The sequence below is a fragment of the Ictalurus furcatus genome, chromosome 11 (assembly GCF_023375685.1).
Source record: "Ictalurus furcatus strain D&B chromosome 11, Billie_1.0, whole genome shotgun sequence".
NCBI lineage: Eukaryota > Metazoa > Chordata > Actinopteri > Siluriformes > Ictaluridae > Ictalurus > Ictalurus furcatus.
In genome coordinates this window covers 2,150,041-2,175,000 of record NC_071265.1, presented here as the reverse complement: position 1 = coordinate 2,175,000, position 24,960 = coordinate 2,150,041, and the positions used below count along the sequence as shown (strand labels likewise).

At 41.6% G+C, this 24,960-nt stretch overlaps 3 protein-coding genes across 4 annotated transcripts; 1 reads left to right on the top strand and 2 right to left on the bottom strand.

Annotated features, from left to right (window-relative positions):
* Window positions 1–3,110: 3,110 nt before the first annotated feature.
* Window positions 3,111–11,236, bottom strand: nit2 (nitrilase family, member 2). Its single transcript, XM_053636909.1, has 10 exons — window positions 11,141–11,236; window positions 10,304–10,422; window positions 9,760–9,880; window positions 8,094–8,182; window positions 7,410–7,503; window positions 7,239–7,313; window positions 6,429–6,507; window positions 6,237–6,335; window positions 5,662–5,717; window positions 3,111–5,564 (listed from the first exon to the last, which is right to left on the bottom strand). The coding sequence occupies exons 1-10, from the start codon at window positions 11,166–11,168 to the stop codon at window positions 5,470–5,472; spliced, it is 855 nt and encodes a 284-aa protein (XP_053492884.1). The 5' UTR covers window positions 11,169–11,236; the 3' UTR covers window positions 3,111–5,469.
* Window positions 11,237–11,759: 523 nt separating this feature from the next.
* Window positions 11,760–20,287, top strand: gtpbp6 (GTP binding protein 6 (putative)). Of its 2 annotated transcripts, none has more exons than XM_053636461.1 (10): window positions 11,760–13,252; window positions 14,599–14,736; window positions 14,824–14,894; window positions 14,985–15,115; window positions 15,982–16,052; window positions 16,147–16,305; window positions 17,432–17,640; window positions 17,726–17,874; window positions 18,833–18,985; window positions 19,509–20,287. In XM_053636461.1, the coding sequence occupies exons 1-10, from the start codon at window positions 12,820–12,822 to the stop codon at window positions 19,633–19,635; spliced, it is 1,641 nt and encodes a 546-aa protein (XP_053492436.1). In that variant the 5' UTR covers window positions 11,760–12,819; the 3' UTR covers window positions 19,636–20,287. The 2 variants fall into 2 exon arrangements, with proteins under 2 accessions (XP_053492436.1, XP_053492437.1); XM_053636462.1 differs by having other exon boundaries at window positions 13,191–13,252; window positions 14,610–14,736.
* Window positions 19,957–24,350, bottom strand: si:dkey-66a8.7 (PI-PLC X domain-containing protein 1). The gene is made up of 6 exons (XM_053636466.1): window positions 24,102–24,350; window positions 23,059–23,195; window positions 22,153–22,281; window positions 21,812–21,967; window positions 21,522–21,702; window positions 19,957–20,207 (listed from the first exon to the last, which is right to left on the bottom strand). Exons 1-6 carry the CDS (start codon window positions 24,199–24,201, stop codon window positions 19,957–19,959), a joined length of 954 nt encoding a protein of 317 aa, XP_053492441.1. The 5' UTR covers window positions 24,202–24,350.
* Window positions 24,351–24,960: the final 610 nt, after the last annotated feature.

Below are 24,960 nucleotides of genomic sequence, written 5' to 3'. Positions count from 1 at the left end.
TTATTTGATCCATTAAAGCTTTTTACACCTGAACTAGTTTCCACTTATCCAGGTGTAGGTTTGGTATCATAACACTGTCATATTAAGAGCAATTCCTGATTTGTATTACTTTTTGAGTTTTAGATTTCTTCTAATTTCAAGTCACTAGTTATAATTAGACTTGTGGATGTAACTACATAAATATATACACCATATATATGTAAAAAAAAATTAAAAAAAAATGGGTGTATATATATATACACACACTTAAGAGTTGGTGTATTTGTGTTTCTGGTGTGTCTGGTGTATCAGTCCAAACATTATTCCCAAAAAATTCTAAATCATCCATCCATCCATCCATCCATCCATTTTCCATACCTCTTATCCTACAGGGTCACGGGGAACCTGGAGTCTATGGGGCACAAGGCGGGGTACACCCTGGACAGGGTGCCAGTCCATCGCAGGGCACAATCACATACACACTCACACACCCATTCATACACTACGGACACTTTAGACACGCCAATCAGCCTACCGTGCATGTCTTTGGACTGGGGGAGGAAACCGGAGTACCCGGAGGAAACCCCCGCAGCACGGGGAGAACATGCAAACTCAAATAGGAATCAAACCCCCAACCCCGGAAGTGTGAGGCGAACGTCAAGTAAAAATCATTTTTGCAGCAGACAACTAACTTTTCACCGAAGACAATTTTTCCTCACCAAAGTTCAATATTTTAGACTTGAATATTAACAAATGAATTAAACATGTTTATGAAAACTGTGGGGGGGGGGGGTATTTCTAGGTATAAGGTCTTTTCTTCTTGTTTTTACCAACGTCTTGGATGCACAGTATTCCTACACGTTTACTTTGTAAAAATCAGCGATTTTACGGACAGAAAACGCGTTTTTGTGTAGATCCCGTACAACTGAGCGATTCCAAACTAGGACCCTTTAACCAAGCCTAGAACCCTCAAATATACAGTACCAGTACAGACAAACTCTTATTCCTAAGAGTGTAATGAACAAAACATAAGGGTTAAACAGACACTCCCGACAAAATATCCAAAATAAACGGAACCATCGATATGTTGTAACATACTGTATGATGTAAGCGTTCTTCCTCGTCTCTTACAGCAATCGTGCGGTCATCTCATGCGTAAGATGTACTACATTACCTTCCTGGAAAACCCCGTGATTGATCATCTTAGAAGAGGAAGTCGAGTTTGATGAGATGGACCCGCCCAAAAAAAAGGGCTCTTCAGTCGTCCCTGTGGAGGGACGTTCCATGTAGAACCCTACAACCAAGTGTTGTCATCTCAACAGAGTTTAGATGACCAGTTTTAGTTCACCCGGCATCGCTGAAACACGTTCCGGATCACTTAAAGTAAGGAGACGCCGATTAAACGTTTACGGAAGGAGTCTCCAGCGTCAGCGCTTTGTAAAGCTGTAACATTTCCAAAATCCTCAGGACAGAGGAGTTTAAGATTTGCGCGTTCTCTGTAACAGGAGAGAAAATCGAGGGGATGAGGAGGGGTCGGCTGTTGACGTTTTATCGAATGACCTTGTTTACGTTCGAGAAATATAACATCGTAATCGTTGGCAAATTTCTGTCGTATGAGAAGAATAACCCGTCGAAGGACGTGCTGTTCCTACAAAGGAATGTGTTTGATGCCTTTCTTATCTCTTTAATAGAGCAGCAGTGAAACCGTGCTTGAGAACCATGAATGAAGTCTCATGTAGTGTAGCATGCATAGCAAATATAACCACAAATGGGGCACATATTTGTTCTTCCAATCACAACTTGAAACCTCCCACCTCCTGTGTTACAGTAAGACTATTACTCACTTAAACCAATATCACGTAGCAGATCCTGCATGACTACGACTTAACACTGTATGACTTAAGGAGTGACAACAAAACAAAACTGCTCATTCTGTCAGAGAGAGAGAGAGAGAGAGAGAGAGAGAAGAAGAGAGAGAGAACGAGATTGAGAGAGCAAGAGAAAGAGAGAAAGAGAAAAAGAGAATGAGAAAGAGAGAGAGAGAGGGAGAGGGTGAGGGAGAGAGAGGGAGAGAAAGAGGGAGAGGGTGAGGGAGAGAGAGGGAGAGAGAGGGAGAAAGAGAACGAGAAAGAGAGGGAGAAAGAGAGAGTAAATGAGAAAGAGAATGAGAAAGAGAGAGAGAGAGAGAGAGAGAGAGAGAGAGAGACTCATGTAACAGATCCCGCATGACTACGTGACTATATATATATACACACACACGTTCATTCTGTCAGGCTTAGTACACAGTCCTGTACCTACAGGGCACGACATAACACAAGAACGAGAGAGAGAGAGAAAGAGAAAAAGAGAGAGAAAGAAAGAGAGAAAGAGAACAAGAAACAGAGAAAGAGAACGAGAAACAGAGAGAGAAACAGAGAGAGAAGGAGAGAGTGAGAGAAGAAGAGAGAGAAAGAGAACGAGAAAGAGAACGAGAAAGAGAACGAGAAAGAGAGAGAGAAAGAGAGAGTGAGAGAAGAAGAGAGAGAAAGAGAACGAGAAAGAGAGAATAAGTGAGAGAGAAAGAGAGAGAGACTCGTAATAGGTCCTGCATGACTAGGTGACTATACACACACACCCATGTTCATTCTGCCAGGTTAAGTACACAGTCCTGAAGCTACAGGGCACGACATACCACAACACGTTACATACTATCAAGCCGTTTTAATCTGGAACGCACCTTTAAGAGCGATAAGCTCTATATTAGTCTGTGTACATTTCTTAAAGAAAGTGTTTATTCTGACAGGAGCAAACCCGACATCGTTTACACGGCAAGACATCCGCACCCACGTCCTGATTCGCTCCGCAGAACTGGTTTTCGCTTCAGTGGTAGCTCTGTTAACCTAACAGTGAATCCTTTTACTGAGAATAAAGGGAGTCAGTGGTTATTACTACGTGATCGGTCACTGAACCTTCCGAAGCACCTTAAAAAAAAGGCTTTTCAGAAATATATAGTCATTACATCGAATTTTTTTAAAAACATTTACATTCATGGTATTCGGGAGACGTCCTCATCTAGAGCGACGTACAGAAGTTTATCATCAATAAACGCATCCTGATACTGGTTCATCACTAGATTTAAAAAAGTCAGAGTATTAAGCAGCTACGTTTATCTTCAGCTCCGTTCAGGAGATCCTCATGGACATGACGAGAACCTGCTGAACTCCACAGACAGCAACCAGAGCGGCTCAGGATCAAACCCTGGAGTCGTGAAGCGGCAGAGCCTCCCACTGCACCACCACACTGAATCGTGTACTGCTGCCGAAAACTACCAGTCATATGGCGCGACTACGCAGGGAATTCCAGCCAAACCCCTCAGGACAATCTAAAGAATTTAAAAAGAATGACAGCTCTATTTAACCCCCAGGTCTGAATGTGTGTGTGTGTGTGTGTGTGTGTGTGTGTTGACTTATCAGGTACTGCTCTACCCCTGGCAGCAGGTGCCATTATTGAAATTTTATGCAGATTCATGCCAGGCCTGCCATCACAATCCCACCTCCACAGACAGCGCCATTATTTTTGATCGCGTAACAGATTCCACAAGCGCAGATTTACATAGCATGAGGGCACGGAGTCTGTTTACGGAAGACAGACAGGAAAAGAACAAAGTGCTCAGCTCTAAGATCTCGTCTTTTGGCGAAAACAGGCCGGAATTACGTTACCATGGAAACGATAACGCAGGCTATTATGTAGGCTAACGAGCGCGTTGATATAAACCGGCATATCCCGTCTGTTTAAATTAAAGCTGCGGTTATAGAAAACTAATCAACACCGTCTGACCAATCACGACCCAGAATTCAATAGTGCTGTGATTTAAATATGTTTAACACCGGAGCGTGGTGTTCTTGAGCTCGGGCTTCCTCGTCTTTGCCGCTTTTTTTTTCACTTTTAAAAGCTGCTTCGTTATTGCCGAACGACGGACCCGGACGTGCTTCGTACAAACGTTATCGCGACAGCGTGTAACGTGATAAAACTTTGTCGTGATGTAGATTATCGATGTGAAACAGTTGTGGTTTCTATGGCAACAAGAGCCACACAGTTTTTGTTTTCGTTTCTGTCTGAACCCCGTCTTCACGCCGGTCCTGTCCTTGGCTTGTTACTCTACTGTGTTCACCTGTTCTGTGTTTAGCCTTCTGATCAGTTTGTCTGGAGTCCTGTTTTCTTTGTACTTCCTGGTTTTGACTTTTTCATGGGTTGTCCTAAACTCAGAGAGGGGGGGAGGGGATGTGGGTAGAAATTTCCATTTTTATTTCTCCAGTGTCACAGGTCATAACATCACTCATTCCAGGCAGTAGGAGGATTTAAACAGTATTCACAGCATTCGTTCTCACTGTCATGTAAATCATTCGAAGTGCCTTAACGTCCCTAGATTTACACTGACAGTCTGTCATTTCTTTAATATGAACGATGATAATGTTTTTTTTTTCCGTCCTGAGATAAACGCTGATATATGACGTCAGGCACTGTGTGACGGTTAAACCTGTTCCCTCTGACGGTCACTGATCAAACGTGCAACAAAGACACCGTTAACACCTGCAGGTTCCAGGTATAACGATGATGTTCTCAAAGGGAACAGCATTATAATATCCATACAGGAATTATTAGGACTATATCTGCATAGGGCATATAGGCGTTGTATTTGATTAGGGATTATAAGGATTAAATCTGGATTGGGGGAAAAAATGATTTTATTTGGATGTAGATTATCAGGACTAGGTCCAAAAAGAAATGATAGGGATTATATTCAGATAGAGACTATGGAGAGTTTATCTAGACAGGGATTATAGACACTATATCCTGAATGGGATTATATCCTGATAGTGAGTATATCCAGACAGGGATTATAAGGATTCTATCCATATTCCATTGGAATTACATGTAGATTAGGAATAACAGGATTATATCCGGACAGAGATGATAATCCCTACCTAAATATAATCCTTATCATGATTATATCCAGACAGGGATTATCAAAATGATATCTGGATAGAGATTTATATATAAGATAGATATATTTTAGGGATTACGTACAGACAGAAATTATTGGTATTATACATGGAGAGGGAATAACAGGATTATATCAGGACAGAGACTGTTTATAGGATTCTATCCAGATAGGGATGATATCCATGTAGGAATTACTAGGACTGTGATGTCCCATCCCGGGCCCGCGCCCAGTGCGCCCGAGACAACGATTGCTGAAAGTGAATGAGAGAGGGATTAAATCCAAAAAGGAAAAAGGTTATTGGGAGTATATCTGGATAGGGAATAATCAGGATTATATTTCAGATAGAGAATGTTAAGGATATATTCTGATAGGGATCATCTGGATTATATAAAGATGGGGATCGTCAAGATTGGGGTTTATTGGGATGTCGGGATTGGGATTATTTGGATTACATCTGAATTGAAATGAAATTTGGATAAGGATTATTAGGATGTTATCACGCCGACTCAGCCCTCGTTAACAGCGTTCACAGTGTATATATCTTTACGCCTCTGCGTCGTGATGGGGATCTGTCGACGCACGTCGGCCAAGTACTGCAGGTCTACAGGAGAAACGGAATAACGTATCAATATTCTCATCATTTAACAAACTCCTGTATGGGGAATTAAAGCCGCGTAGAAAGAAACTGTAATACTCACCGATATCGGCGTACACTACGCCCTCTTCAGACTGTGCTTGTGCGATCACTTCACCCCTGCAAGAGCGAACAACGCAGTCAGTATCAAGCTTTTCCACCCATAACTACATCACCACACGGGGCTCCTCTAAGCGGTGACACGAGGTCGAACCCTGATGATGCCAGGAGTCCAAGATAGAATAAAACTCTCAGGGTGAGAGGGAACGTTTTACTATCAATCAGAGAGACACTAGGCAACCGTGGACGTCTGTGAGCTCCAAGTGAGCTCCGAAGAACGTGCTAGTCTTCATCCTTCATGGTTGGTAGAACGAAATAGCGTTCTCCGAGGCCTCGGCGCGACGTTAGGGAAACAGCATTTTCATCCAAACATCCAAATACTGTATTTCTGGATGTGAATGCTAACGAACAATGTAGAGCGGGGGAATCTGATTGGTCGGAAGATCTTTCTTCAAAACGCCTTGCTACATCCTACGGCAAACGGTCTGTAAATGATGATTATTATTATTATTATTATTATTATTATTATTATTACACGTCTAGAGGATTTTACGATCAATCTACGCACACCGTACTGACCAGGGGTTAACGACCGAGCTGTGACCCCAGGCCACGTAGCTGGCGCTCTCATCTCTCGCCGGTGAAGCCGTGGCCACGTACACCTGATTATCCACGGCCCTGTCGCAGAGAAACACCAGAGCAAACGCTGAGATATGAGCAGAAGACAGACGAGTGCAGGCGATGGGATAGACAGACGGTGAAGCTACTGACCGAGCTCTCTGAAGCAGCTCCCAGTGAGCAGGTCCTGTGGTCATGTTAAAGGCTCCGGGGTAAACCAACAGCTCACAACCTACACACAGCAAACAGAGGAGGGAGGGAGTGTTCCATCCTATAATAATCATGTGTAATCCTATACCTATATTCTAGATTTTTCCACAAGTCTGTAACTATTACAGCAGTAGCGCAGACGCAGATTCCAGGTTTATATTAACATTTACGCTCTCACTCTAACACGTTATCGTTTCTCGGTCCTTCCGGGATTTCGTCGTCGCAGAAACGAACGCAAAATCAAGCAAACGTTCGCAATTTTCCAGAATTTACCGCAGATTCGGGCCGAGACGCGTCACGCGACGTCATCACGACGCGCGTTGCGTCGGTCACGGCCGCGCGCGTCGGACACAAGTACACGTTTACCGCCGAACATCGCTGCGAAAGAGCGCGCGGTTGCGATTATGCCGATTCGAGAAGTTTTCCGCATAAAAGCACAAAAAAAAAACAACGTTTTATTCCTGACGTACAGTTCACACGTATAATAATCGAACGCTCGAGTGCAGACAATCTGCAGGTTATACAGCGTTCGCGTATTTCCAGAATGAAACGCCGCTAAAAAACATTTTTTAAAGTTAATTCTGGATATAAAAAGCGTAAAAAGCAGTGGGGAAATGATTTGTATAAAAAGTTTTTCTTCATTTAAATGAATAATAATAATAATAACAATAATAATAATACTTTTCCTCTCTCTCAGATGATTGGACAAATCCGTTCACGTCTTCTTTTGCTGTTGTAACACTAATCACGTACCTTTCTTGGCGTAGATCTGCGCGAGCTCTGCGAAGCGGATGTCATAGCAGATCCCCACTCCCACTCGACAGTACGCTGCGCAGAAATAACATTAACGATGGTGGCGAGAGAAACGTGATTAAATCCAATCTACACCAAAACACAAAAACAGGAGGAGATCACATCACTCACGGGTCTCAAACACGGACAGACTGCTCCCCGGACTCAGTGTCTCCGACTCCTGGAAACGGATTTTCCCAGGAACGTCGATGTCGAACAGGTGGATCTGAGAGGAGTGAGGAGGGATTTTAAACTGGATCATTACAAAAAATAAGGGTGTTTTTTGTTTTTTTTTTCCTTTTTGGTTGATGCCCAGCTACCGTATGAGATGTGCAATGTCTAATATCCGTTTATTTGTTTATTTATTTACTTAATACTCCATAAATTCTCCCAATAAAGGTCACGTGCAGTGTAATAAAATAATAAAAAGGTTTTAACTGAAAGTGATTCGAAAGAACGAAAGGAAATAAATGTATTAAACGCAATAAACAAATTTCACAACATTTGTGAAATAAAGCATGATAAAATAGAAACACTCACAAAGATGGGTTATATCATTTTAAAAAATAATAATTATAATCTCTCCGGCTTAACGAAACACGATCTTTCATACAAAGGAAAAGAGCATAAAAGTGTTTTCAAATAGTTTCAAATAGTATATATATATATTTATATATACACGCACATGATACAGAAATACACAGAGACGCAAACATGCAGGGTTGCCATGGAAACAAGTTAATTAGTCAGAAAATGCTCCTGATCGCATATTGTTCTTCTTTCTGGATCAGTGGATTATTTCTAGCGCACGCTAACCTTCCTGTGTTTAAGCAGTAATTTCCCATCAGGCCCAAAAACTGAGCAGGTGTTAAAGAGCTTCCCTTCATCTTCCTCTGGAATGGAGCCTGAAATGTTAAACACATACGGTAAATATATGTGTGTGTGTGTGTGTGTGTGTGTGTGTGTGTGTGTGTGTGTAGAATCATGTGAAAAAATAAGTACACCCCATGGAAATTGTGAAAATCATGGAAAATCCTCTTTGAAACAGTGCATATTAATAAAGTTGATTCATTTGAACGAAACCACATGGAAAATTAGCGTTTTCAATCATTTAATCGACAGAAATGTCATTAGATGGGATATTCTTCTGTGGAAAAAGTAAGTACACCCTTGGCCTCAGAAGCTAGTATTACCCCCTTCAGCAGAAATTACTTCTTGTAGGCGTTTTGTATAATTATCCACCAGGCTTCCTGGAATATTTAACCACTCTTCTATGCGACATTCTTTCAGTTGCAAGATGTTTGAGGGTTTTCTTGCATGCACTGCCTGTTTCAAACCCACCCCCCACAACATTTCAATGGGGTTCAAATCCTGGCTTTGACTAGGACGTTCCATAACCCTCCATTTCTTCTTTTTGAGTCGTTCCTCGGTGGATGTGCGAGTGTGCTTAGGATCATTATCCTGTTGAAAAGTCCACTTTCAGGTTCAACTTCAACTTTCAGACAGACGGCCTCACGTTATCTTCAAGCGCTCTTTGATGTGATGCAGAATTCGTAGTTGAATGAATGAATGTAAGCTGTCCAGTCCCTGATGCAGCGAAGCAACCCCAAACCATCACATTCCCACCACCGTGCTTCACAGTTGGTATGAGGTGCTTCTCCTGAAAAGCTGTCTTTGGTCTGCACCAAACATGTCTGCTGTTACTGTGTCCAAACAACTCTATCTTTGATTCGTCTATCCAGAGGACATTATTCCAAAAGGCCTGGTCTTAGCCTATGCGCTCATTGACAAACTGTAGTCTTGCAAAGGCTTTTTCCTGGCACGCCGCCCATGCAGGTCAAATCTGTGCAATCTCTTTCTGATTGTAGAAGCCTGCACTGTGACACCAACAGCTGCAAGACTTACAAGCAGATCCTATGATGAAATTTTGGGGTTCTTGGAGACATCCTTTCGCCTCAGACGGTCTGCTCTTGGGCTGAATCTGCTGGAACGGCCAGACCTGGACAAATCAGCAGTCGTTTCAAATCTGCGCCATTTAGAGATGATTTTCCTTACAGTGGAACGATGTATTTCAAATAATCTGGAGATCTTTTTAAATCCCTTACCAGACTCATAGGCATCCACAATCTTTTTTTTTTTCTGAAGGCCTTATAGAACTCTTTAGATCTTGGCATGATGACACCACATCAGTAAATAAGCCCGGTTCCACCTGCACTCCCTAAGCAGGTCCTAATCACTGGAACTCAATCTTCAACACCTGATTCCAATTTTATGGATTTAGAAGGCGTGATAAACGTAAGGGTGTACTTACTTTTCCATTTGACTGACCTGTTTTTTTTTTTGTTCATTTAATTTGTGAAAATTACTACAAAATGTGGATTTTATGTGTCATTTGATAGCGTGTATCACCTTTATTAATAGGCACTGTTTCAAAGATGACCAAGAGATCCCAAGCGCATTTTAAAGGATATGAAGTTCTCACCGCCTACTAGATAAACCCCACACTCCTCAGCGAGCTTCGCCAGGACCTGCGTCGATTCTCCCGGAATTTTCTCCGCGTATTCCGCAAAGTATCCCGTCCCGTATGGAGAGTTGAAGCACTCCTACAGAGACGTGAGCAGAGAGAGAGAGAGAGAGAGAAAAAAACGCACGTCCCGATCACGTCACCGCACTTTTGTTCACTTTAAATTAATTACGTCTCGTTACGTTTTGTATCACGACATTTCCGTATAGATTTTGTAAATGATTTGACTAACTGTGTTTATTTTTCCAGAAAGTTTCAATGTTATGGGACATTTTGTGCGGATTCATGACATAAAATCCAAACGAAGGCCGTTTCAGCTCCAGAATGTAACACTACAGAATGTGGAAAAGTGCAGGGGGGTGAAGACTTACGCAAGGCGATGTCTATTTTAGATCCCGTGTTCTTTACGAGCCTAAATATAACTGGTTTTGTTAGTATTAGTAGCTGTATCGCATATATGTGACGGAATATGATGACCTGCTCTCACACTGTTTATACTCACAGGTAAGACCACGACCTTTGCCCCCTGCCCTGCCGCCTCCTTCACCAGCTTCTGAGCTCGAGACAAGTTTTCAGCCTTTAACTTTGTTACGTGCAGCTGCACAACAGCCAGACGAAACTCTGTAAAATATTTTGTTTATTCATTAATTCATGAGAGAGCGAGAGAGAGAGCGAGAGAGAGAGAGAGAGAGAGAGACAGGAACATGTCCTGAACATGTCACAGTGTTTAAATGATTAACTTTTGAATTACTCTCTGATCCTGATCACGTAAGCGTGAGTGTCCCAGTCAAATTTATCAAACACATTTTCGTGAAATTCGCTTTTATTTCCCCCCGCCCCATTTCAAAACAACTTGCGTAACATCCAAGCGCATTTATCTAAGTGTATTTAAGTTTATATGTAAATGAGTGTCCTTTAACACTACTCAAGACCAATAACACTTCTCTCTCTATCGCTCTTTACTTCTATCAGTATAAAGCTGATTCGGGGGCGGGGCTACACGTGCTCTATTTGTGAGGTCATAAAACGAAACAGTCCAATATGCAAATTATTTGAGAATTACAGTGTGGTGTCCAGAAGGCCAGAAGTGTTTGATGACTTATAGATTTAATTGATAAAAAAAAAGTCTTAAAATAAATGTAAATCAAATAAAGGCTTTTGGGTGACTTTGTGTGCAAGGATTATAAAATGATGGTAGTTTGATGAGCAATAGAACTACATGAAAAAATAAAAGCAATTATTTTAATTTATCAGGGAATTGACCTAATAATTCAGTAGATCTTTAACTTAATCCTGTTCATAAGACTTCACAGAGCATTAATAACGTTATTCCACTCACTCGCCATGGCCTTTATAATCCCAGACATGAAGAGATAACACTCTACTCAGCCCACCGCGTCCCTGGCACTCTTCCCCAACAGACCGGATCGCTCTGGTTTAATCCGGAATGAAGCCCTCGTCCCTACTCTCGTGCACTCTGTAGTACATTAAAGCAGCCTGTGACGTCACAGATTCCGCACACTATGTAGTGAACTATACGCTATTTAAATCGCGGCCGTTATTTTGACTCTGTAACCAGCCCAGCAATCACAACCAGGAAGCAGCGCAGATAACAAAAATTTCAAAATAAGAGTCCTCACGGTTGAGGGCTGAATTGTTGCACGGTTTATATATTAAAGTTGTCGAGCAGAAATTAAGAGTTTTTTTTCTGTTGTTTGTCGTCGTGCATTTTTTTTTATTATTCATTTAAGCATATCATATGTGTATTACAAAGTTGTTTTTGAAATGGAACTATATTGTGCACACGAAGCCATTTTAAAACAAATCATTTTTAACCAAATATTTTACACATCCAACAGTCAGACTTTCACAAATCTTTATTTAAATATGAGCACGACCGGACTAAACTACTAAAGATATTAGGAAGGAAGGAAGGAAGAAGAAAACAATTATGTAAAGAAAGAACGAAGTAAGGGACATTATGTTTTAGAAAATAAGGCACTCACTGATAAATGTCAGTATGGAGAGACTGAAAAAAAAAGTATGTATATCAACAACTGTAATTTTGTGGTGTCTGTGAGGCAGTGAGTGTGAGGCAGTGAATGAGAGCCTGTAAATATGAGACAGTAAGTGTGAGACAGTAAATGTGAGACAGTAAGTGTGAGACAGTAAATATGAGACAGTAAGTGTGAGACAGTAAACGTGAGACAGTAAGTTTGAGACAGTAAATATGAGGCTGTAAAGGTGAGACAGTAAGTGTGAGGCTGAATATGAGGCAGTTAGTGTGAGACTGTAAGTGAGAGACAGTAAATATGAGGCAGTAAATGTGAGACAGTAAATATGAAAGTAAATATGAGGCAGTAAATGTGAGACAGTAAATATGAAAGTAAATGTGAGACAGTAAATATGAAAGTAAATATGAGGCAGTAAATGTGAGACAGTAAATATGAAAGTAAATGTGAGGCAGTAAATATGAGACAGTGAATATGAATGTAAATGTGAGACAGTAAATATGAAAGTAAATATGAGGCAGTAAATGTGAGACAGTAAATATGAAAGTAAATGTGAGGCAGTAAATATGGAAGAAGATGTGAGGCAGTAAATATGAGGCAGTGAATGTGAGGCAGTAAATATGGAAGAAAATGTGAGGCAGTAAATATGAGGCAGTGAATGTGAGGCAGTGAATATCAGGCAGTAAGTGTGAGTGGCCGGTATGAGCCAGGGGCGCTGATGAGTCGCGCTTGTTACTGCACCTCCTTCTAATAAACAAGCGAAGAAGAAACCAGGAAGTAGGACAGTTATGTACTAGCGCACTACTATACTTAAGAGTATTCTAAACTAACCCGCTACGCAGCTATTGCTACATACTCCTTAGTACTCTAGGACTGTTTGGACTTATTTATTTAACCAGTTTCTTGCGCGAAACTTTTCCTGCCAGTTATTAACTAAAGTTATTGACTCACTGGTAAATAATATGTACTTTTACTTACTTTCCATGTAGCGTTATAAAGAACTAAAATGGGTCCTGCTAAATACAGCATTATGGCTAAACATGTCTTCACAATGGGAAGATTTGCATGGAGAAGATGTTCATCCTGGACAGATCCATTAATTCGGTTTAAATCAAACCTGTGTCTTCACACACCACAGATATGTACTTATAAAAATATCAAGTGTCTGCAGTGGTATTTCCCCAGCAGGACTTTCTCAGGAACTGTCTGTAAACAGAAGAGTAAAAGCCACAACCCTGGTCATGATGATGATGATGATGATGATGATGATGGTCATGAATTACACAGTGGTGAAGATGAGGAGGATTTTATTGAGGATGAAGAAGTGGAGGAGCTTTTTCAGCAGCAGAGACCTGCAGGAATTGGAGAAGAAGACCACCGGGTGTTCATTGTTCATCCTGATGTGAAATGGGGACATAAAAAGCAATACCTCACCACAGGTAAATCTCAGTCAGTGCACAGTATAAGCAGCTTGTTATAATAATAATAATAATAATAATAATAATAACAAACACCCTGAAACCTCTTTCCTCTCTGCAGTCAGAAATGTAGTACAAAAGTTTACATCCTCCGTTGGAAAAATCCAGTATCTCAAAAATATTCAAATAAAGAATTTATAATGGAGAAATGTGGACCTGAGAAGATCTCTAATCAGATAATTATCTCAAAACACCTGCGGAGGTTTCCTGAGGCTTTAATCTCTCAGTCTGGTTCAGTACACACACACAATCACGGGGAAGATGGAAGTAAACATTGCATTTCATTTGGAAATCAAGGTTCCAGAGTCTGGAGGAAGAGTGGAGAGGAACAGAATCCAAGTCCAGTGTGAAGTTTCCACGGTCAGTGATGATTTGGGTTGCCATGTCATCTACTGGTGTTGGTCCAGTGTGTTTTCTCAAGTCGAGAGTCGAAGCAGCGTCTACCAGGGGATTTTAGAGAGCTTCATGCTTCCATCTGCTGACGAGCTTTATGGAGATGCTGATTTCCTTTTCCAGCAGGACTCGGCACCTGCCCACAGTGCCAAAACTTCTAGTAACTGGTTTACTGACCGTGGTGTTACTGTGCTCGATCGTCCAGCCGACTCGCCTGACCCGAACCCCATAGAGAATCTACGAGAGACACCAGACCCGACAATACAGACGAGCTGAAGACCGCTATCAAAGCAACCTGGGCTTCCAGAACAAACACCTCAGCAGTGCCTCAGGCTGATCGCCTCCATGCCACGCCGCACTGATGCAGTAATTCTTGCGAAAGGATTAAAGCCCCGACCGAGTATTGAGCGCATACATTAACACACTTTTCACAAGGTCGACATTTCTGTATTACAAATTATTTATCCGAATATTTTGAGATACCGGCTGTTTGATTTCCGTGAGCTGTAAACCGTAATCATCGAGATTAAAACAATAAAAGGCTTGAAATATTTCATGTTACGTGTAATGAATCTACAATATATGAAAGTTCTGCTTTTTGAATTAAATTACGGGGGGAAAAAATGAACTTTTCCTTTTACCTGTAAGTGCAGTGTCGTGACGGTTTTGCTTTTCAGCGCGGCACGTTGTCCTCGTGTCAGAAATGAAAAACAGTAGCTTGCGTGTACTTTGCTATCTGGCATTTAATCTGTAAGCCGTTATAATCTCAAAGAATTGATATCCACTGTTTTTGACTTTTAATAATGAAGGAATGTCAATGAAACCGAACTCAATACAACATGATGTATAAATACGATCGCATGTCTTTTTTTCTTTCTTTCTTTCTTTCTTTCTTTAATCCCGTCTTCTGGAAGCCGATCTGCAGATGGCCGAGGCTGTTGGTCTGGTCAACACCTTACAGAACTGGACAGTCGTGGATAAGATCATCCTCTCCACCAAAACACCGGACAAGAAACGAATCTTCGGGAAAGGGAATTTCCAGATGCTCACAGGTCTGTGATTTTTCCCTCTTGTTTGGAAAAATACGTTTTATGAGGTGATTTATGAAGAATTTTCTCATTTCTGGTGAATACCTGCAGAGAAAATCGGAAGAACCGCCGGCGTTTCGGCCGTGTTTATGAACGTCGAGCGTCTGTCGCCGGTATCGGAGGTGAGAGTCGGTGATCTTTCGAAGAAGGAGGAGAAAAAACGACAACAACGGTCTGGTCGTGTTTATTTGTTTCCTGTTTTGTTGTTGCAGAGAGAGCTGCAGGAGGCCTGGGGGGTGAAGGTGTTCGACAGGTACTCACTGGTTCTGCATATTTTCCGCCGTAATGCCAGAACCAAGGAGGCCAAACTGCAGATCTCGCTGGCGGAGATTCCACTGCTCAGGTTCACAACTCAAACACAGCAAACTTACAGCGAATCATTTCCTACGTTTACATCACTTTTAGTGAGAATTAAGGAATTATTATTATTATTATTATTATTATTTTATTTTTTTTGGTGCAGTGTATTATATTTAAAATGATACCACGCTAAACAGCGTTTAGCATTTATATTCTGACCGTACCGTGAAAATGTACTGTACTTTTTTCTTTTTTTTTTTAACGAAATAAATGTGTAAATATTAATATATAAACGATTAATAAATTTTAAAATACATAAAAGATATGCATCCAAACTGAACCAAAAAAATAACGCTCCGAATAACAAATTAAATATAGAAACGAATCGATAAACACTTCGAATAACGCGACAGAATTGGTCAGCGATAGTTTTTATTTCGCCTCTAGAGGCCGCTCTCGTGCCGTATGACGACAGCGGACCCTTCTCAGCCGCTCCCGTAACCGGGAAACACTTTCGCTGTGGATTTTTGCCTATAACCGATAGCTCCAGAAGTTGGTCGACCTCTAGCATACGCTATTGCACGTTATATTACGGAATATAACAGAAAACTTTATTTAAAAATAAAAAGACATACGACAGAGGGGCATGGTGGGTGTGAACCCTTTCATTCGCTGCAGGATGGCCGTTTTAATATATTCACCCCCCCCCCCCCCCCCCCCCCCGAGTTACACGTCTTAACGAACAGCACCTTAACAGCGTAACGACTTCAACGTGTTCTAGGAAGCACGTTTTTTTTTTGTTTGTTTGTTTATTTCAGGTCTTGGATATGAATTAATGATATAAACTGCAAAATCAGAGCATCTGACTAATAGCGTATGAATTTTTGTTCTTCTCTTTGGACTTCCCAGGTCACGACTGAAAAACGAAGTTGCGAACTTGGATCAGCAAGGTGGAGGTTCGAGGTACATCATGGGCTCGGGTAAGAGAACAGTGAAGGTCTGGACACAGTTGTAGGTTTTTGCTCAGTTTGACGGCAGTATGGTGTGTGTGTGTGTGTGTGCGTGTGTGTGTAGGTGAAACCCTGTATGAGGTGCAGCAGAGGCTGCTGAAGGAGCGAGAGCTGAAGATTCGCGCCGCACTCGAGAGGCTGAGGAAGAAGAGACACATGCTCCGATCGCAGCGCAAACACAAAGACTTCCCCATCGTCTCGGTCATGGGCTACACCAACTGTGGTGAGAGTGCAGCATCATTATTATTATTATTATATTTATTCTGTCACATATTAATGAACCTTGACTGTTATAGTGTCACAGACAGAATAAACATTACTTGCATAAGTATTCACCCCCCCCCCCCCCCCCCCCCCGAATGCCCATTTTCACATTTTGTAGTGTTAAAACCTGGAACTGATTGGACTTATTTGGAATTGTATGTCATGAATCTACACAAAATAGCTCATCATAAGTGTGTGTATAAATGTAAGTGTATGAGGAGCAAAGTACCTTAAAATCATAAAAACACAACTTTGCATAAGTATTTCCCCCCCCCCGCCATATTGGTGTTAAACCCCTAAATTACTTGTTGTGTGTTCGGAAATCACATAAGTAGTTGTTCGGTGTGCAGTTAAAGTGTGACGTGATATAAGTCACGTATAAATACACCTGTTCCTGGAAGAACCCGGCGTCTGTTAGAGAACCAAGGTGCAAGCAAAACAAGTCGGGGACTTCGTTTAGTTCTTAAATATCAATCCTGGTTTAGTTATAAACGGACATCCCCAAATTCGAACGTTTACGTGGAGCGATATAAAATCTATCCAAGATTAAAAAAGGAAAAAAAGAATCAAAAACGGGACAAACGACGCGACTGTGCTTACAAGAAGCTATCCACTAAACGTCAGCGACTGACCGGGTAAAGAGCGGATTAATCAGAGAAGCGATCAAGAGCTTGAGGGTAACTCTGAACGTGATGCTGCCAACCCCATGCTTCACAGTGGGGATGGTGCTCTCAGGGTGATGAGCAACTTCCAGCAAACTTAGCAATTTGTGCTCTTAGATTAGACCAGAGAACCTTTTTAAATCTGTTTGCCGAGTCTCCAACATTGATTTTGGCACACTCCAAACAGGATTTCATACATCGGGTTCTCCTGTCCGAGCTGTGGATCTCTCCATCAGCTTCAGAGTTACCCTTGATTGTTCAGCAACAAAAGGAATACTTGAATTTATAAATAAACCTCTTACGACCCGTCGGAATCCAGAGTTCAGGAGCTCTGTGACGTTGCAGAATTTAAATAGTATGTCTTGAACGAGAAGTGATTTTTTTTTTCACGCCTAGTGCGCACATCTCGGTTTGTCTCCTCAGGTAAGACCACACTAATCAAAGCCCTGACAGGTGACGTTGCTCTCCAGCCGAAAGATCAGCTCTTTGCCACTCTGGACGTGACGGTACACGCCGGCCGGCTGCCCGGTCACATGACCGCGCTGTACGTGGACACCATCGGCTTCCTGTCTCAGCTGCCTCACCAACTTATCGACTCGTTTTCAGCCACGCTGGAGGATGTAGCACACTCTGTACGTACCTGAATCTGAACGCTGAAATCGTAACTTAAAAAGCGGTGTCCGCATGAGACCACTGGCGTCCTCTCTCCGCTTTCAGGATCTCATCGTTCACGTGAGGGACATCAGTCATCCAGAGACGGTGAATCAAAAAGTCAACGTGCTTAACGTTTTGAAGAATCTTCAGATCCCAGAAAGGCTCGTGAACTCCATCATAGAGGTGCACAACAAGATCGACCTCGTCGAAGGGTAAGAGCGAGCCGATCTTAATCTGCTTCGAGACCGCCAGAAGCACGCCGTGGTGTGCAGACGGGCCGCGAACTGCTTCCTGACGACATGTCGATACCGTCACAGCATCAGCATAACCGCAGAGAAAACGGCGTAAACGCCTCTGTACTGTTGGAAATGTTTAAACAGTTATTTTCATAATTGAGTAGTTGCCCGGTTAGTTTTTCGATTAATCAGATTGGGGGCGGGGCAAACTTTCAGTACCTTTTTTTTTTTTCGTTTATTTCAAATAAAATCCACAAACTGAGTGTTACAAATATAAACTTCAGAGTAAAACTTTACACAACTGTAAACTGTCCAATTATTTACGACTGAAAAGAACCCAACACACACACACCAGAATATATATTATTCACGTAGGACTGTAGTTTCATTCAGTGCTTTTTGTGCATCCATAAAAAATAATGCATATATACTTATATATAATATAAACTAAGTATATAAACAGTAACCTGATGAAAGTTATTGTCGGTGACTCTGGGTACCCGCTAAAGCTAGCGGCGTCACGTTACGTCCGTGTGACGTCATGAGCCGTCGACTAGGAAGCGGCTTATACTTCCGTTTTTAAAAAAACAAAAAAAAACGCCAGTGCTCCATTTGAGACGATATTACCTTTCTAAAATTCACACACTAGACGGTGGAGTACGCAGTGCATAGTGTAAGTGTATAGTATGTCGTTTGCGACACAACTTTTAGTATTTACTCTCCGAGGCGTGTTTTCGGAAGAGAAGTAACGTAGCGAGTAAACGCACCCCGTGCCGAGCGCAGGCCGGCTAATCGATGACGAGGTTCGTCGACGGCGATTCTCATCGTCGATGAGTTGTAGAAAAGTTACAGCTTTACCTCTGACTGTTACAAAGCGCTGACACTGGAGGCTCCTTACAGAAAACGTCACCATGTCACCGTACCGATTTTTCAGCTACGAGTCAGCCGATCCCGAGGCCGTGCCGATATCGGCGCTCAACGAGCTGGGGCTGGACAAGTTGAAGCAGAGAGTGGAAGAATCCGTCATGAAGTCGACCGGGAAACAAACCGTGATTCTGAAAGTGGACCTCAACAGCCCTCAGTTAGGGTAAGTGAGGAGTCGGTACGTTTTCACGGTTCCGTCAGTACTGTTTAATTTTGTAATAAAGTTCGGCATTATTTTACTTCGAGTGTTTTCATTCAGCATACGTTTTAAAAACGATTCATCGGTTATGGGTAGGTAGGTACCGTACGCCCAACTTAGTCATCGGTATCGGTAAAATCCAGTATCGGTCCACCTCTTATATATAACGAGTTAAAGACCGTGTGAAAATGGATGTTTGGAACTTCCTTTCAAGCTTTATTTTTCTTCGTAATGTCATATTTAAGGAAATTGTATATGTTGTCTATGATGATGAGATTAAACCGCGGTTATTTTGATGTTTTTCATCCGTTTATTGCATCAAACAGTAAACAGGAAGTAAATGCAGGTAGGAACTAAAGTCGTGAGCGGGGAAACTGAAGGAAAGTCGAATCGTTCGTTCGGATTCGACACCGGATTTGTTTGGAATCGAGAACGTTTCGGTCCGAATGTCGCTTTTTCACGCTTATGGTCATTTATTTGTGTGCAGCTGGCTGTATAAGGAAGCCACCGTTCAGGAAGTGCACGACGGAGATGACGACTGTACCGCCAACGTCAAGGTCGTGATCAGCGCCGAGGCGTACGGACGCTACAGGAAGCTGTTCCAGGTCGCGTAGCGCCGCGCACCTGAGGCGTGTCTCTGTCCTCTTTCTGACGCTGGTTATTCACTCTGAACATAGCTGGGTAAATATTTATTCAGGAAAGCAGTTCAGATATCACACAACAGTGTTAAATGTATTGTATAAAAAATATATATATTTTAAAGTGAATAAAAACTGTACAGAAGTAACCAAGTCTCCGTTTCTGTCCCTGTCCCGTCTTAAAGTTTAATAAGAAATCTGTTTAATAAAAGGTCCGACGGATGTACCTCCAGTTCTCTGATCCACGGGCGCGGTTCCAGGTGTGTTTAAAAAAAACAGTGGAGTGAAAAGAACAGTTCAGACGTCCAGCTTTAAGGGCCTCTGTGTTTTATTCAGAGCAATAATAATGGAGCACAGTGGAATCGACCCTATAAAATCTCCTGCGATGATGTTGAGGCTCGTCGGGTCAGCTCCGGGTTTCTGATCCTCCACCCATCTCCTCACGCACTCCCACTGGTCCATGGTTAAGGTCTGCAGGGAGAGGTGCGGGTTGGAGGCGATGAAGCATCGGTCTGCGGTTAAGTTCAGACCTGCGACAAAGAAGCCTTCTGTACAGACAACAAGCAGAGAAGACGGAAATTTAGACGCTGATTTAATTCAACACTTCTTTTTTTTTTTTTTTTTTTTTTTTTTAAAAAATGAAAGAAATCTTGAGAATTTTTTTTCCTCATGATCATTTGGGGTTAAAATGAACACATTGTGTAAGTTGATGTGCATCTCAGTCAATCCTTGGAAGTCAGTAAACCAATAAAGGACTGGTCATTTTCCATGGAAATGGCGCACTTATATAGCGCTTTTATCCAAAGCGCTTTACACCGTGTCTCATTCACCCTTTCACACACACACACACACACACACACACCAACGGTGGCAGAGCTGACACGCAAGGCGCTAACTTGCCATCCGGAGCAACTTGGGGTTCAGTGTCTCGCCCGAGGACACTTCGGTATGTGGAGTCACGTGGGCCGGGAATCGAACCTCCAACCCTACGATTAGTGCACAACCCACTCTACCACCTGATCCACAACCGCCCACAGCTGGATGTTTTTTAAAGTGTATTTCACATTATAAACAATCATGGCTGGAAAAAATGGGTTAAGATACGGACATTCAGTCCAAATAACGCAGACTGACGTGATTACAGTTAAGGTTAGGACCTTAAGGTGGCGCCACAGATACGGGAATTTCTCAATGATTCAATTCTTCTCAATATTCTACTAAAGCTACATGAATGTGAGGACAAACTTCAAACATTGCACAAAAGTTCTTTTTGATGTAAAAGTCACTGACTGCAGCTTTAAACACATTTTAAGTAATATTTGTACCACCGGATTCTGATTGGTCAGAAGGCGTTGATTCATTTACTAGAACGGCAGCACCGACAGCTTTATATTAACACGCTCGTTCTAACACGTTATGGTTACTATAGCAACGGCTCGTCCACAGGGACTCGGACAGCGGGCGGTGCGCTTTAGAAACGAGTTTTTACTTATTCATTTATTTTAAAACGCAGGTAATCGTCGACGTGGTGAAGTTTCCTTAAACCGAGATGTTTGCATGGCGTTTATGGAAGGAGTCTCCAGTGTCAGCGCTTTGGAACAGTTAGAGGTAAAGCTTTAATTTTAAGGACAGAAGAGTTTTGTTTGTTTTTTTAAAGAAAAGAGAGCCAGGTGAGGGAACGACTGTTTATAGCTACTATAACTTAAATGAGAAAAGGAACGACCTTGTTTCTGGGACGTTCCGTGATATTCAATGTAACTATAAATGGATAAAAAGTACAAAGTATCATTCTGTAGCGAAAAAAAAAAAAGAGGAATGTTTGCATTGGCAGATTGCTGTGGTGGAAGAGGAACACGCGTCACCTGGACGTCCGAGATGTTTCTGCGACTCGAGATACTGGATGAGTTCTCCGGCGTCGGCCGTGTTCGCCCACCAGTACGGGATTTCGGGCCACAGCTCCTCATGACGTACTGCTGTCTGATCCTCATACGACAGCACCACCTGATATCCCGATGACCACAAGCCTCGTAAGGTTATATCCGCCTGAACAAGACGAGCCAGAACAAAATGAAACGGCAGAAAGACGATGAAAGGCCAACGTACGCCAAGAAATCTTTATTTTTACTCACTTCGCCTCTAATTTTCAACTTACATCAGAAGGGCACAGTTTAGAGCCAAATATTTTCTTTAAGGAATAAATCAATTCCTCGTGCAGTTTTTCACTCAAGCCCTCAAAATGGCTACAGGCGAGGATGACGACCTCTTTGGGGTGTGCCGAGAGCCACGTGGCGACGGTGCTCAGAGTGTCCTGTAAAACATCATAAAGCGTCGTATCGAATTCCTTCAGCTTTATTTCTCTCTCTCTTTATTCATATCTCTAATAACATTACTACTTTATTCTGTTCATAAAATATTTTATTAGCAAAATATAAACCGTTCTATTTAATCGTTCGTTTTTATTTGGATTGTTTTGCTAAGCCACTGTAGACTTGCCCCAACTGTGACGTGGGTGTAGATCACATGAGTGAAGTAAAGGTCATGTGACGTGTCGTTCTGTTTTCGGGCGATTCGAAGGTCAAAGTATCGGACGCCAGCTTGCAGTTGCTCTACAATATTGATGACCTGTTTGGAAAAAAGAAACAAACAAAACAAAAAAAAAAAACAGGAGTATTGTTAATTTTATGAGGGGCTGAATTTTAAAAGGAGGCTTAAATTCTCTCAGCTATAGGAAACGGACTGAGCTGAAATATTTAAAGGTGCCAATAGTATTGCCCTTTAAATGTTTCGGCTATTTTCTTTACTTCAGATTTGTCGTTACATTCTTCTAACTCTGAAATTAACATCATCGAGTGGTTCTGCCCCACCCCTTTTTCCTTATATGGCAACTCACAAGAGTCATATTGTGAATAAATAAGAATGTTTAATAACTGTTTAATGTTTTAACTGTCCAAGAAATAGAAAATGGTCTGGGGTAGAATAAAAGTGGCCTGAGAACACATCTACATCTTTACATTCATCAAAACTTTTATTTATTTATTTTTTAAATTTATGAATACTTAAATCGTAACCATCGTATAAGTTTTCTTGCTATCCCAGAAAACTAGCCGGCTGTTTAACTGCTAGTAATGATCACCGCTCGCAGGTCAGCACGAATGGATTTCAGTACTGGAGTCTTAATTCTTAGTGATTTATTGAACTGTCGCCAAGTATGTTCAAATATACCATAATAACCAAGAGTAATAATAATGGCTAATTAGCTAGCAGGCCTGCTAGCAAAACATGGAGATTCTAAAACTCTTATCTTAAACTTCTCTGGGTTCCACATCGTTCTGAATCTGCTGAATCAGGTGTAACCATGCTGAATCAGGTGTAACCATGCTGAATCTGGTATGTACATGCCTGGGTAGTAGCCCATTTGTAAATGATGGGGCGGGTAACACAGTAGAAAACTCTGTCGAGGAGTCTAAAGGAATCAGACTCAGATCTGAGTAGTGGAGAGGTGAGATCCAGACAGTAGCTCATGGCATCATGGCTCCCTGTGTGGATGAAGGTCAAATTCTTGTTACAATGCTAATAGTAGAACATCACGTCAATGTCAGGACATACCTTTTATAAGAATCTCATTAATATTAAGCGGTAATGTGCTCGGTATTTCTAAGAGCAAGCGTACATTGCACATCGTGTGTAAAGAGGTGATCTAGTATGTGTTCATTGAGCTAATGTTACAGTACTTCAACAACGAATACTCATCTTACTTACATTTCATTTTGTTACTGCTGATTATGTGAATTAAAATATTGTCGTATTAGGATCTGTTTATTATTATTAGGCTGTGTAGTAGAATGCAATGCATGAAAAGAAGTAACACACTTTCTCTAAACTGGTAGATCTTGTCGTGGTTTGTTATGATTTCCGGCCAACCTTCCAAATTTCCAAAAAAAGCCAACAGGCAGCTCAAAAACCTTATTAGAAACACTAAAAACATAATTAACTATTGTTCATGTATGTCACTATTGGACCTTTTAACACTGTACATGCTGTCCTACTTGAGTTTGCCCCTAATATGTGTATATATATGTATATACACATATTAGTCTTGAGGAATGACATGAAAATAAAATTTTCAGTGTACTTTCTGGACACTTTACTATAAAGATCTTAATTATTATTATTAATAAATTTTTTTGGTCCATAGACTTGCATTGGTCTACAGTTGAATCGGGACCTTTCCAATATGGCGGACGTGCCGACGTAACGTAGCAGTGATCACGATACGTAAGTGCGTTCGCCATATTGGAAAGGTACAGAGTCGAGAAACAAAAGTAGCTAATCCGATATTCTTTCAGTTTCCCGGTATCCGCTCGCTGTGATTTACACACACGACAGTTCATTTATCCCATTTTAAAATATTCTAAATAAATTGAAAGTGTCAGTTTTCACACCTGGTATAGCAAGGTTGGTTAGAGGAATGTCCCACAGTTCTTCAGGTAAAGTTTTCATCCAGTCCTCGTTGTTCCCGTCGCTTTCTAAACCTGGCGCCATTTTCTGACTGACAGATCATTTATACACGCATTTAAATAATAATATTTATTTTTTTTAAAAAAGCACGATGGGGGTGTAAAACCTTCAAATCTGTCGAGAAATCATAAAACAACCCACTAAAAACAAGCTGTGTGCCGACGCGCAGAAGGAGGGGCTGTATTTCCTGGTTATAGCTGATTGCAAAAGTTTGTGCACCCTGCCAGAAATTCATATGTGGTAGGTAATACATGAACATTTACATACCAAGGGGAAGTGAGTTATCTGCTACACAGCTGTTATATAAGGTAATCATCTCTACTACATTACATTTCTGTTACAAAGTGCTGACATTGGAGACTCCTTCCACGAATGTTACAGAAAACTGCGAATACCGATTCGCAGCTGCTTTACCATCAGGGCCGCTGATACGGACAACGAATCTGACCAAATGGAATCCTGAATTCAATGGCGCTGTGGTTATGTTTACACGTTTAGCTTTACTATAAAGGCGTTCCACACGGTCAGTCAGGCGTCGTTTATTTCAGACTTTTCTTAAACATCTGGTCATAACGATGTGTAGAGCAAGAAATGATTCAGAGGCGTGTTGTTTTCCAGCAAAGTGTAGTTTTCATAAAGTACAGTTCAGGCTTTGGTGATGGTAGGGCGGCATGCGACGGTATTGTAATTCGTCGAGCTGAAACGTACTGTATTATATATGCTATGATTTTTTTTTTTCAGGCAGGCTGCGGTGTATGTGCGGTTAATGTGGCGTATGGAAAG

Coding starts and splice junctions, on each gene's coding strand:
- nit2 (XM_053636909.1), bottom strand. CDS start 11,168: ATGTCTGGGATTATAAAGGCCATGGCGA. Junction 9,881..10,303: donor CAAAGGTCGTGGTCTTACCT/GTGAGTATAAAC, acceptor ACGTCTCTGTAG/GAGTGCTTCAACTCTCCATA. Junction 6,508..7,238: donor GCAGATCTACGCCAAGAAAG/GTACGTGATTAG, acceptor TGCTGTGTGTAG/GTTGTGAGCTGTTGGTTTAC.
- gtpbp6 (XM_053636461.1), top strand. CDS start 12,820: ATGGGTCCTGCTAAATACAGCATTATGGCTAAACATGTCTTCACAATG. Junction 13,253..14,598: donor AAAGCAATACCTCACCACAG/GTAAATCTCAGT, acceptor GTCTTCTGGAAG/CCGATCTGCAGATGGCCGAG. Junction 17,875..18,832: donor AAGATCGACCTCGTCGAAGG/GTAAGAGCGAGC, acceptor CCGATTTTTCAG/CTACGAGTCAGCCGATCCCG.
- si:dkey-66a8.7 (XM_053636466.1), bottom strand. CDS start 24,201: ATGGCGCCAGGTTTAGAAAGCGACGGGAACAACGAGGACTGGATGAAA. Junction 23,196..24,101: donor AACCAACCTTGCTATACCAG/GTGTGAAAACTG, acceptor TCATCCACACAG/GGAGCCATGATGCCATGAGC. Junction 20,208..21,521: donor GAAACATCTCGGACGTCCAG/GTGACGCGTGTT, acceptor TTGTCTGTACAG/AAGGCTTCTTTGTCGCAGGT.